Source organism: Chinchilla lanigera, unplaced genomic scaffold, assembly GCF_000276665.1.
Source record: "Chinchilla lanigera isolate Chin_1 unplaced genomic scaffold, ChiLan1.0 scaffold00019, whole genome shotgun sequence".
NCBI lineage: Eukaryota > Metazoa > Chordata > Mammalia > Rodentia > Chinchillidae > Chinchilla > Chinchilla lanigera.
In genome coordinates this window covers 23,125,214-23,138,109 of record NW_004955420.1, presented here as the reverse complement: position 1 = coordinate 23,138,109, position 12,896 = coordinate 23,125,214, and the positions used below count along the sequence as shown (strand labels likewise).

The 12,896-nt window shown below is 49.6% G+C and overlaps 2 protein-coding genes across 7 annotated transcripts in view; one reads left to right on the top strand and one right to left on the bottom strand.

Moving 5' to 3' along the window:
- Positions 1 to 1,155: 1,155 nt before the first annotated feature.
- Polr2h (polymerase (RNA) II (DNA directed) polypeptide H) lies at positions 1,156 to 6,057 on the top strand. Its single transcript, XM_005383311.2, has 5 exons — positions 1,156 to 1,382; positions 2,854 to 2,937; positions 3,025 to 3,118; positions 4,537 to 4,620; positions 5,698 to 6,057. Exons 1-5 carry the CDS (start codon positions 1,310 to 1,312, stop codon positions 5,813 to 5,815), a joined length of 453 nt encoding a protein of 150 aa, XP_005383368.1. The 5' UTR covers positions 1,156 to 1,309; the 3' UTR covers positions 5,816 to 6,057.
- Positions 6,058 to 9,215: 3,158 nt separating this feature from the next.
- Thpo (thrombopoietin) overlaps positions 9,216 to 12,896 on the bottom strand; it is an 8,067-nt gene continuing 4,386 nt past the window's right edge. For 2 of the 6 annotated variants that reach the window (XM_005383308.2, XM_013513328.1), the window contains exons 5-6: positions 10,402 to 10,569; positions 9,216 to 10,174 (exon numbers count right to left, since the gene is read on the bottom strand). In XM_005383308.2, the coding sequence (XP_005383365.1) occupies positions 9,512 to 10,174; positions 10,402 to 10,569 (831 nt within the window). In that variant the 3' untranslated portion in view covers positions 9,216 to 9,511. The remainder of the gene's footprint in view (positions 10,175 to 10,401; positions 10,570 to 12,896) is intronic. The other 4 variants (XM_005383309.2, XM_013513329.1, XM_013513327.1 and 1 more) reach the window with 3 other exon arrangements.

The window sequence follows — 12,896 nt, the reverse complement described above, 5'->3', positions numbered from 1 at the left end:
TCGGTGGGGTTAGGGGTGCAGAACCGTGTGCCTCGGGCTTCCCCGCCCGGACCTGTGGACAGCAGCCCCATCCGCCCCTAGGCAGGGCCCAGTGGGCCAGGGAAGGCGCCTTTTCCCTGGGCAGCTGGAGAAGCAGAGTTGGGGGGATGCAGAGGGGAGTTGTAGGCCGTCCCTCATCCTCTCCCTTTCCCTCCTGGGGAGGGGTCTTCCCCAGGCAAGTGCACCCGAGGTTGCCAGGGAGGGGACGGGAAAAGGCGAGGCCCGAGGCAAGGGAGTGATAGGTGCCAGGATGCCACTCCTGGGAGGCGGGCGTGAGGGCAGAGGTCGCCCCTCCCTGGCCAGGCCCGAGGAGGAACCCGAGGAGCTGCTGACGGCTTGTTGCTGGGAGGCAGTGTCCTGCGGGGCTCCGCGTTCGCCCTCGGCTCCTCGGGGTAGAGCGGCGAGGAGTGAACACCGGTGCCAGAGATCGGGGGAGCAGTGTGGAGCGTGGAGGCGGGACGGGAGGGGGCAGTGCCCACAAGGGGTGCAGTATTCGAGAGCTGCTAGCACCCGAGTAGAAAGAAGGTAGAAGGGGCAGCGTGCCCAGCCTGCAGGGACTCGGAGGGCAGTGCCCAGGAGAGAGTAGTGTGTGTGGGGGGCGAGCGGGACCAAGTCGAAGGGACAGTGTAGGCTTTTCTCTTCCCCATAGTGACATCATGGCAAATTCCCAAACCGGACCGACCCGGCTCGGGTGTCATCCAGCAGGGCCGGGCTGGCCTCGACCGGCTCGGGGTGCCTTGCTGCCAGCTGGAGGGTCTGAGCATCAGGCCCTGCGGCTCAGCGCTCTGGGGGCGGAGTTCTGCTTCACCCGCCCCCGGCGCGGACTGTGCCCTAGGCGGGCACGCAGACAGGCAGGGTAGGGCTAGGGCCGGGCTTCTGTGGGCCAAGGATCAAGGTCCCTGCCGGGGTAGGCCCCCACGCATTCCAATCTTCCGGACCCAGACTCTGAAGAGGGCGCAGTGGAGCCCCAGAGAAGAGCGGGACAGCGCACACCACCTCCGCGGGAGGTGGGGCCTGTAACATCCCCGCCCTGGGCGGAGTCATCAGGTCCTGGGACCCGCCCGCCACGCGCGAGCTTCTCCGAAGCAGTCTGTAAGGGCGGAAGTGAAGAAGCCCGAGAGGAAGGCGGCGACGGAAGTGGCTGCACTACTGGCACTCGGGGCGCGTGCGCCATTCTGCTCCCTGGCTGCGAGTCTTCGGCGACTTCTGCAGCTTTCTCAGCGCGAGGGTCGGGGTCGGGCGCTGCTGCTGCTTTCCTGGCCCCTTCGCGATGGCGGGTATCCTGTTTGAGGATATTTTCGATGTGAAAGACATTGACCCGGAAGGCAAGAAGTTTGACCGAGGTAAGCGGGGAGTTGGGGCGCGCCCCTGGGCCGCTTGTGTCCGCGCTCACGTGGCGGGGCGACCTCCCGCTGCAGACATCGTGTGGACGAGAAAACCGGGACCCCGAGCTGGTGCCTGGGTGGACTTTAGCTATGGTGCCGCCAAGCTCCCGGGCATCTTGTAATCGCTGCCTACGCTGTGCGCGATTTGCACACTTTGCCATATGCCTTTCAGGGCCCCTGTGACAGTTTTGTTCCCGAGGAGTTAAATAACCTCTCCTCGACCACACAGGTGGGGCTTGGGATGTAGTGCAGTGGTACGCATCGCTTGCCTAACCTGCGCGAGGCCCTAGATTAAAGAGAAAAACGCGGGCTGGGGATTTAGCTCAGCGGCACAGCGCGAGGTCGTGAGTTCGATTCCCGGTACCGGAAAAAAAAAAAAAGGCAAAAAACCAAAACAAAAAAGAGAAGGAGAAAAACAGACCCTGTGAGTTATCCGACTTCCTAACCTGTATTCTCGTATTGTCTCCCAAATCTTTAAACTCCTTGTGAAGTCCTCTCTGAGTTAGAGCTACTGGTTTGTATACAAGGGGTCTGAGTGTATCAAAAAGTTTTACACAGTAAAAGACATATCCGCTGTTAATCACTGTCAGGATACTCTCTCTGAACGCCTTGTCCCGATGTTCTTGCCGCTTTCTGAAGCAGGCCGGGTAGTCATGTTTGTCGGGTGGCTTTATGAGGTGTGATGAATGCTGCAGCAGAGGGCCACCCGGCCAAAAGGCAGGCTGGTGAAAACAGCGTGTCTTCCTCCACCGGATCTGGCGCTGTGGGACATCTGGCTTTTCCCCAAAGTGAAAATGACCATGAAAGGTAAACGTTTTGAATCAATTCAGGACATGGAGAGACAGCCACAGTAGAGCAACTAAAGACACAAAAGAGGACTTCACAACTGCTTCACAAAGTATCGGGAACAATGGGCTAAGTGTTTGGAGTGAGGGGGAATATTTTGAGGGGGGTTAATGGCAATGTGTCTCTTACTGTAATAAAGTTTTGATTTTTTTTTTTTGTCTTTTTGAGACAAGGTCTCATTATGTAGTTCAGGCTGGCCTTGAGTTCATTATGTAGCCTGGGCTGGTCTCGAACTCACTGAAATCTTATCTCGGCATCCCTAGTGCTGGGATTATAGGTACAGCTCCTGGCCCAGACCTCAGTATTTAAACATCCTCATAATCTCTTTATGATAGTGTCTAGTACAAAAAATGGTGCTGGGTATGGAGGTGCACACCTTCAATCCCAGCACTCTGGGAGGCTGAGGCAGGAGGCTTGCCAGGAGTTCAAGGCCAACCTGGGCTATAAATTGAGTTCAAGGCCAGCCTGAACTGCATAGTGAAACTCTGTTTCAAAAAGACCAAAAAAAAGTTCATTGCACTTAATCCCCCAACTTCCCTGGGCCTGGTGTTATGCCTGTCATTCTCTTTGTACTTCTCCCTAGTATCTCGACTGCACTGTGAGAGTGAATCTTTCAAGATGGACCTCATCTTAGATGTAAACATTCAGATCTATCCTGTAGACTTGGGTAAGTATTAAGCCCAGACAACAGCAAGTTTTTTTAACCTCTTCATAATTTCAGCCCTTCACCCTGAGATACTACCGTTATTTTTAGGTGACAAGTTCCGGTTGGTTATAGCTAGTACCTTGTATGAAGATGGTACTCTTGATGATGGTGAATACAACCCCACAGACGACAGGCCTTCCAGGTATGCAAGTGGAGAAGGGGATGAAGCATGCCCTGAAGATTAAGTAACTAAGTGGTAGAGGAAAACCATTATTTATTTATTTATTTATGTGTGTGTGTGTTTGTTTGTTTATTTATTTATTTTAGGCAGGATCTTGCTGTGTAGTTCAGGCTGGCCTTGAACTCATTATGTAGCCTAGTCAGGTCTTGAACTCATGACCATCATCCTGCCTTAGGTCCCCAAGTGCCGGGATTATAGGCGTGCCCCACCACACCCGGCTATTACTGTTTTTTGTGTATTTTTTGCTGTTTTGTGGTGCTGGGGATAAAGACCAGGACCTCATTCATGTGCTCTGCCATTGAGCTGTATCCCTAGGCCTAGAAAAACCTTTGTTTAATTCCTGAAATAAATAATTATTAGCAGGATTTGAATAACCTTAAGGAAATTGTTACAGTTAAGAAATCAAACAACTAGGAAGGTGGGAAGGAGGGAAATAGAAGGAGAAGTAAAAAGAAGGTGTTATGTACATGTATCAATTCCTCACAATGAATGTCATTTTTTTTCTTTTTTGAGACAGGGTTTCACTATGTAGTTCAGGCTGGCCTTGAACTCACTTTGTAGCCCAGGCTGGCCTTGAACTTCCGCAGCAGTCAATCCTGCCTCAGCCTCCTAAGTGCTGGGATTAGAGGCGTGTGCCATGCCCGACCATTGTGGCCCGAAATGTCATTATTATGGTATGCAAACGTGCTAATAATAAATTTTAAAAACAAAAAACAAAAGGAGAAATCAAGGAACCAGATATTTATTGAGAGAATTGATAGCATGCTTGTAAATAGCAGCTTTTTGAAGGTTGAGGAAATGGCCCTTGAGTGACCCAGGCTATGTGGCCAAGCTCACAAGATTGCTATGAGGACTAATGTTTTTAAGTTACCTGTTATTCTAATGCTGGCACTTACTTGCTAGTTACTGTTTTATTTTTTATTTATGTGTTAAAATGTTCTTCTTTTGTTATACTGGTAATTGAATCCTGCAGGGTCTCATACTTGCTAGGCAAGCACTCTAATCCACAACTCTTTTTAAAAATTTTTATTTTGGCTAGGTGTGGTGGGGATGCCTGTAATCCCAGCACTAGGGAGGCTGAGGCAGGTGGATCGTTCCGTGTTTGAGACCAGCCTGGGCTACAGAGTGAGCTTAAGGCCAGCCTGAACTGCATAGCAAGACCCTGTCTCAAAAAGACCAAAAAAAAAAAAATTATTCTGAGGCAAGGCCTTGCTAAATTGCCCAGTCTGGCCTTGAACTTGTGATCCTCCTGCCTTAGCCTCCTGAGAAGCTGGGATTATAGGCATGAGTCAGCCTGCCCAGCTCTGTTACCGTTCGTAAAGGGCCTCTTAACACTGTTTAATTATTACGAAGTATAACTTTGCTCAATTTTTCCACAGGGCTGACCAGTTTGAGTATGTCATGTATGGGAAAGTATACAAGATCGAGGGCGATGAAACATCTACTGAAGCAGCAACACGCCTGTAAGTTCCATAGTCTGGTGAGAATCCTTTTCCTCTCCCTGTCCTGAAACTTCGGGCCATGCTCCTGTTTCTACACTGGGTCCCTCTGAAGCACCTCAGTGTAGGCAGGACCGAAAAAGGAACTGCTCCTGGACAGTTTCCATTCTGAAATACTGGCTGCTCCCCCTGATGCTTTGTCAGGGTCTCAGGTGATCTTGCTGTGTAAAGTGCCGAGGCCAATTTCTCTGGGAACTGCCTGCAGCATTAAGTGATTAAACTGCTAAGCTTTTTTGTTTTTGTTTATTGGTGTGTGTGCTTTGCTACTCTGTAACTCAATCTCTACTTCTTTGGTTTCCCTGCCCAACTATTTTTTTCTTCTCTATAACATTTTATTGAAACAATATGTGTTCTTTGTAAGAAATTGAAAAGCAGAGAAACAATGCAAAAAAGGAAAAAGTTACCTATAATTCCATACCCAGAGGGAACTTCGTGCATAAACATTTTTGAATATCCTAGGTCTTTTTTAATAAGCGAAGGGTTCCCGTACATTAGGTAAGCACTCTGTCATTGAGCTGCACTCCCATGTCTTTTTATTTTGAGACAGGGTTTTGCTAAGTTGCCCAAGCTGGCCTCAGACTTGTGATCTTCCTGTCTCAGCCTTTAGAATAGTTGGAATTACAGGTGTGTGCCCCATGTCCAGTATTCTAATTTTTTTGTCTTTTTCTTTGCGATCATGTTCATTCCAGTGTTTTCTATTTTCGCTTAATGTTTATAAGACATATTTCCCTGTGTTAGTAAAGCTTTTCCTAGACATTTTAGTAGCTGTGCAACAGTGCAGTAAATAGATCTATCACAATTCATTGAACCATTCCCCTAGTTTTGGGTGCGTTGTTTTCATTGAACCATTCCCCTAGTTTTGGGTGCGTTGTTTTGCTCATGTAAAACACCACTTTGCACACGTCTGTGCATTCACCTTGTCTGAATTTTTAGCTCTTAATGACAGCCTCTGGAGCGTGCCTCCCTTCTTTCTCACACGGGGATGGAAAGCCACGGGGTGGCAGCTGCTTCAGAGCTCACACAGCGTGCGATCTGTTTCAGCTCTGCCTATGTGTCCTACGGGGGCCTCCTCATGAGGCTACAGGGTGATGCCAACAACCTGCACGGCTTTGAGGTGGATTCCAGAGTTTATCTACTGATGAAGAAACTGGCCTTCTGAACCTCGTGGGAAGCCAGCTTCGCTGCTGGGTCGCTCGGGTCATGGACACTGAAGCCTGAGCAGAAGTTGCTGGGTCCCTGTGGAGGAGGGACTGGCTCTGTTCACGGCGGTGCGTCTTCACCAAGCCTGGACTCAGGGAGATTGACTTGGCCAATGGAAGACCCAGTGGGCGCACCGAAAATGAATCAGAAGTCATTTTGTGGATATGATTTTTTTTTAAATTAAAATCTCGCTTTTTCAGACGGGTTCCTTCCCCTTTCTTTAAAAAATTTCCATTTTCTTTAAAATAATTTTTTTTCCAATTTGTGACAGGGTCGGTCCTGGGCTTTTGGTATCTGGGTTTAGGGTTATCTCCATCTCCGGGCTGACTCTTCCCAGCATTTATCCTCCGGTGTAGTTTTGGATCCGGGAGAAAGTGTTGTGCTTTAGCTCCTGTGGACAGTACCCCAGGCCCGGAAGATACCACCCATCTGGCACAGAGTTTTGGACTGGCGCGGAGCCCTGCTCATGTCCTTCCAGCACTTTCAGCCTCTTAGGAGTCAGTTCACGTTGTTGTGAGTGAGTCACTCGAGTAGCCTGGAAATGTTCGTTTTTATGGAAGCTTTGGGTGGAGGCTTTTAGACATGGGTATGGACTCTGACTGATGAAAGGAGGAAGAGAGGACTTGGAGGCTCTGGAGGCAGGTGGAGGAGCTGTCTCTGCTCTGCACTCCTGGGGTGACCTGGGAGGAGGCGAAGTGGTGGTGGTTCTTACTGGTGACACCAGATTTGGGGGGAGCTGCTGCATAGGCCAGTGAAGTGGACAAGACAGCAATACCAATGAGGTTGGCAGGCCGGTGCCCGCCAGGACAATGCCCCAGCCTGACCGTAGTCACTAACTTACAAGTGGGAGAAGAAACAGGGAGGTGGTGGTCACAAGGACTCTGGCGTGTGAGTTGGCCCTTCAGCCCGGCCGGCATCTGATTCTCTGGGAAAGTCAAGGTAATAACTCAGAGAGAGTATCTGTACTAAGCACTTGTCTCTTCATATCCTGGCTCTGCTTCTGGAGCGGATGCTCCTGCTGGGGTGCCTGTGGTGTTTCCTTCCCCATCATTTTCAGGTCTTCACAGGAGGTGTTAGAAATAGTATTTAGGGAAATGGATTGAAAATGAACGGCCTCAGCAGGGAGGAGGAAAGGTGTTGCTTTTACCTTAGCACGGGTGCTGGTCGGAGGGGTAGGTGATTTGGTGGGGGTTGGTATGAGTGTTTATGGACTCCTGGAGCAGAGCTTTTCCATGGTCACGTGTTTTGAGCGCTTGGAGGAGGATGGGTTTGGATTAAGTGTGAGAGTGTAATTGCCAGTAATAATTACAGGCTATCACAGCAGATTTAGGCTGACCTAGGGTAACAAAAGAAAGAACTGGTATAAAGTAGACTAGGGATGAGTGTTCTGATGGTACTTGGTGTGTGTTTGTGTGTGTGTGTGAGGGAAGAAGGGATGGAATTGCCCAGATGGAATGATTTGGAAATGGATGAGATTGGTTTTTTTCGGTTCTTGGGGATTGAATTCAGGGTCCCACACATCCCCCAGCCACAGGTTAGACGATGATGAGTTTTTTTGTTTTTGATGGTAGGGCTCAAACCCAGGGCCTCACAGCTCTCAGCTACCGAACTACATCCTCAACCCAGTTTGATTCTTAATAGGGGCAGATTCAGTCACACTGAAGAAGCCAAGAATTCATTTGCTTGTGCCCTGAACTGGAGTAAGTCAGGCACTGCTGTCAGATGCCCAGAACTATCTGCCTACATTTGCAGTTTTGCAACCCTGCCTCATCTAACTGTACTGAGAACCTATAATTCTTTGGTCTCTGACATATCTTGTTCTGGGTGTTGGCTCTTTCTACCTTGTGAAGTGTTTCATTTGATAATTTTTTTCAATGGTTACATTTAAGCTGCTACTTCAATAGTTCAGTAAGTTACATTTTGCAGTTACCATTCCCTTAACTTCATACTAGAATTTGTAGTGTAAGTGAACTAATTTTTTCCTATTGACCCCATCTGAGATTTGGAGACCATTTTGAGCTTTGCGTATCTGTTTCTTTTGTTTGCTTTGTGTTTTCTTCAGTGCTGGGGATTGAACAGGGCCTCACAGGCTAGGCAGTTGTTATGCCACTGAGCTATGCCCCCAGCTCTGTGCATTTGTTGATTCCTTCTCCCTAGTAACTGTTCTGCCCATGGAGAGAGAGGACACCTGGAGATGTCCAAATTGGCCACCCCCACCAAGAGCTTTGGTTTTCTGCTCAGAACTCGTTAGTAGTTGGTGGGTTATTCCCTAGAGATTTGGCAGTATCCCAGTAGTCAGAATCCATGAATGATCGGGTACCACACTGGGTAAGAGTGTGGGCTTGAGAGTGAGTCTGACAAGATATTTTCCTGCTTAGAGGCTGCATGACCACCTGGAACTCACTTGGCTTCTGTGAGCCTCAGTTTCCTCATCTGTAAACTAGAAACGGTAATACCTACCTTACAAAGTTGTGTGTGCATTGAAAAGGGAATATGCATATGGTTCCTGATGTTCACCCAGCTGTTTTGGGGTGATTGTAGGGGTCCTGGGATATTTGAGGCAGTGTTTGGAACTCTGGGTTCCTGGATCCTCTACTTACGTGGTAGCCTTTCGTCCTTTGGGGTTTGGGAGAGGGAAGGTCTCCCACTCGGTTCCTACAGGAACTCTGGAGGTAGCCAGCTGACTTGGCAGTGGAAGTTTTGCACCAAGCAGCATTTACTTGGAGAGCTTCAGAAGGCTCTCTTGCTTAGGGATCCCCTAGCGGCGTCTGTGGTGGTCACACAAGGCTGCATTTTGCATGCACTCTTCGGGATGGGGAAGCGAGCCTTCAACTTGTTCTTGTGCCTGTCCTCCTGCTGTGTCAGCTCAAGGAGCCTGCGGCAGGCCACGTCCTGCTCTTCCCCTGACCTCCACAGGAGGGGGCTGGAGCCCAGGCCCAGCAGAGCCTCCTGCTGAGCTGGTGAAGTGCCTGCTGTTTGCTCAGCTGCTGCATGCGGGTCTTCTCTTTACCAAAAGGTCTGCAGAGCCTTACCTGGGGTGTGAGGCTCTCCAAGGCTTCCTGTTAGCCTTTCTGGGAGGGGGTGGGCGAGGGGGGGGCTGGAATCTATTTCCCCCTGTGAAGAACATCTTTCTCTTGCGTTTTGGTTAGCTTTTGGGTACTCTGATTTATTCTTTCCCAAGCTCAGTTTTGTATATTTATATAGGGACAGCCTTTCTGATCGACACCTGTTACTCATTTATCAAGAGGAAGGATCTCAAAAATAGAGGAGCGGACTGAGTTCCACCAAGAATGATGGTGAAGGGGAACAGGGCATTTTAGAAGGCCTTAAACTTGAAGCAAAGGAAGTTACACTTTCCGTTTTCTGACACAAGGTTAATCTACCTCTATTCAAGGACCAGGCAGGCCAGGCCAAGCCTTTGTAGTGTTACCATGAAAAAGAGCACATCGATAATTAGTGATTTGCAAAATTACACAGAAAACACCAAAGATAACTAGCTGCTCTGATGAATACATATTGTCAATAGCTTAAAAAAAAATATCTCTGTCCTGGGCCTCCCCCTCTGCCAGCGCTTCGGCTTGCAGGTAAAAGCAGGGCATCGGGTAGAGCTGCAGGTGCCGGGCAGAGCCCTCCCGTGTGGCTGTGCGTGGGCACCTTACCCTTCCTGAGATGCATTCTGGGAGTGAGGGTGGGATGTGGGTAGCGGAGGGCTGCTGGAGTTGGCTGTCACAGAAGGGTCAGGAAGCAGGGGGTGGAGCTGGACCACAGGTGTGGGCAAGGTGGGCGAAGGAGAGAAGAGTGTGCACTGCCCAGCAGGAGGAGCGGCTGGGGAAGCAGAGTATCCGGGCTGGAGGTGGGGTGGCCGGAAGCCTGTGTCCAAAGTTCCAGGTGGAATGGCTGGAACTTCCAGGGCCCTGGCTGAAGCTCCAGGAAGGAGTCCATGAGTTCCGTTCAAGGGTCTTGGTGTCCTGTCCAGGTGTCCAGGGCTTCGGTCTGAAGACCTGGAAGTCTGATTCAGCAGACCAGGAATCTTGGCTGCGAATCCCTGCCGTCTGTTCAGAAGTCCAGAGCCAGTAGTTCTGGCTGAGACGCTGGAGTTCGTCTCCAGCAACGCAGAAGTCCTGTTTGGGAGCTTGTTTAGTGTGAGCAACAGAGAGGGACTGCTTGGGACAGCGGTGGTGGGCAGGGCCCGCCTGGCGCAGAGGGTGGGCCCTCCTACAAGCAGCAGGAAACGCACCTTTCCTCGGAGGAGCTGCTGGAAGCTCAGGAAGATGGCGTTGGGGTCCTTGTGAGCTGTGGTCCTGCCCTGTGGAGGAAGCTGAGGGCAGAGGATGGGCCTGAGGCCAGAGACCACGCCCAGACTCCGGCCTCCCCTGACTGTAGGAAGACGGGCGCCAGCACCTAGGCTTTGTGGTTGGGAGGGAGCACGCCTTGGTGGGTGGACTCCTCTATCCTCACCGTCCTGGGTCCCCCTTCTCCCCTCAGGTCTCCTAGGGGGACTGAGGTGGAGGACAGCTTCTACAGGTTCCTTAACTGGGGACTTACCTGGGTCCCCAGGAGGCCCTGCAGGGCCCCAAGGAGGAGGCGGACCTGTCCAGAAAGCTGTCCCAGGAGGGATGAGAGGCACGTGGGTCCCAGCTGTCCCCGCGCTGCCATCACTCCCTCCAGTAGAAGGGTCACCGCTCCTAGAATGTCCTGTGCTTTGGTCTGCTCCTGGGAAAGAGATGGAGAGGAGAAGCGGGCTGCTTCAAAGGGCGTGCTAATAGCGGGTGGGGAGCCCGGAGGGGCAGCCAGCAGGATGAATCATAGGAGCTGAGAACTGGACAGGACCGGGGTCCCGCCCAGCACAGGAATTCCTTCACAGCCTCCCGACAACTGGTCACTGGCCTCTGCTTCAGTAACTCCAGCGTCCACAGCCCAGATGGTCTCCCACTGACTTCAGCTCATGGTTTCAGTGCCGCCCGTCTATTCTCTCTGCTACAGAACCTTAGGACCACAGCATTTTAAAACCAAGACTAGATGTTACTGTAGTGGGACTTACTCGTAAGTGGCAGAAGTGGAATAGAAGCAAGCCATAGGTGCTGCCCTTCCCCCTGACCCAGTGCCCCAGCAGACGCGAGGGAAGGAGGAAGATTCTGGGAATCATGGCAGTAACAACAGTTGATCTGGGTCCCAAGGGAGAGTAGTTCTTGCTGTACACAGAGTCTAACCAGTTAGGTTTGTGGCTCTGTTTCTCTGACCATCCCTCATCCTACGTGCTTTCTAGCCTCTTGTTCAGGTGTTTCATTCTGGACACATGCAGTTTAATATGGTCCCCTTAATAAATCAGCGTGTGTCTTGAGGGGGAATGTCCAGTAGTCAGACCCGTACTCCTAAGTATAGTCCACTCAGAACAGAGTTCTAGCTGGGTGTGGTGGCGCAGGTCTGTAATCCCAGTACTCTGGGAGGCTGAGGCAGGAGGATTTTGAGTTTGAATTTAGGCTGAGCAGTTTAACAATTTAGCAAGACCTTGTCTCAGATTAAAAGTAACATGTGGACTAGGGATGTTGGTCAGTATAAAGGCTCTTGGTTCAATCCCCAATACAAAAAAACAAAAAACAAAAAACAACAAAAAAGAGAATAGAATTCTATAAGAATTTTTCTATAATGTGGATGCTAAATTTCTAAAGCAGTCCAGAATTGTCAGCTTTAAAAATAACTGCTTCACAGTCTATATGTGCATCAACTGATGAATGGATAAAGAAAATGTGATATCTATACATAATGGAGTACTATTCTGCCATAAAGAATAAACTTGAGGCATTTGTAGGAAAATGGATACAACTTGATTGTTTTTGAGACAGGGTCTTGCTATGTAGCCCTGGCTACTCACTTCCTATGACAGGCTACCCACTATGTAGCCCCACACTCACAGTGATCCTCTTGCCTCAGCCTTCTGAGTGCTGGTATTATAGCATGTGCTACCACACCCAGCTTAATGGATGTACTTTGAGACCATAATGTTAGGTGAAATAAATCAGACACACAGTTTAAATATAGCGTAGTTTGTCTTATATGAGAAACCCAAAATATAAAGATCCAAGTAAACAGTAATAGGAAGATAGATGTTTTGCAAATGGGAAGGGGACCAGGAGATGGGGAGGGAGCGGGTGCCGAGGGGAGGGCAAGGGGATGAGAAAGAAGTGATATGCACATGCGGCAACTCCCCACGAGGAATGCGATCATTATGTACTACAAATGTGTAGTAATAAAAATAACAGTTAAGAAAATAGCTGTAGGCCAGGGATATAACTCAATGGCACAGTGCCTGCCTTACAAGCACAAGGTCATGAGTTCGATTTCTGGTACCACCAAAAAAAAAAAAGCTGCTTCAGGGCTGGGGGTGCAGCTCAGTGGTAGAGTGCTTGCCTAGCACGCACAAGGCCTTGGGTTTGATCCCCAGCACTGCAAAAAGAAATAAATAAAAATAAGAGCTGCTTTGATAACATTACACACTATGTTTGGATCTATTCCGCACTCTCAAATCTTTTTCCTGCAGCTGGAAGCTTGAATAAGGGCCATCGTGAGCTGAAAGCTGGAAGAAAAGTTTACTCAGTTTACACCTGTAGAATTAATAACATACACATCTCTGTTAAATTTCACCTTGAAATTTCATTCCTCTTGCTTCTAGCTTTTGTTATTTTAGTGGTACATCCCAGCTTCATGTCATCTGTAGATATTTATACTCAGTCTTAGCCCTTCATGCCAGTTTAAGAAGGTTGAAGGGGCAGAGGTCCAAGGCATGGGCACAAGAGTTCTGTTCAGCTCCGCGTGTGTTCCACCTCAAGTCTGCTTAACATATTAGGCCCAAGCCCATCTTGTCTAGGGGTTAGCATCGTAGGTGGACGTAGGTTGGGTTTGGCTGGCCAAGCAGAAGGTGAGATAGTTGTAGGGAGTTCAAAAATTTAGAAGAATCAATGGTAAGCAAGAGGGGCTTGGTAATGACAAGACTTACAGAAGCCAATGTAAGGGACAGTTTTCTTTTTTCCCCTCCCTCCATC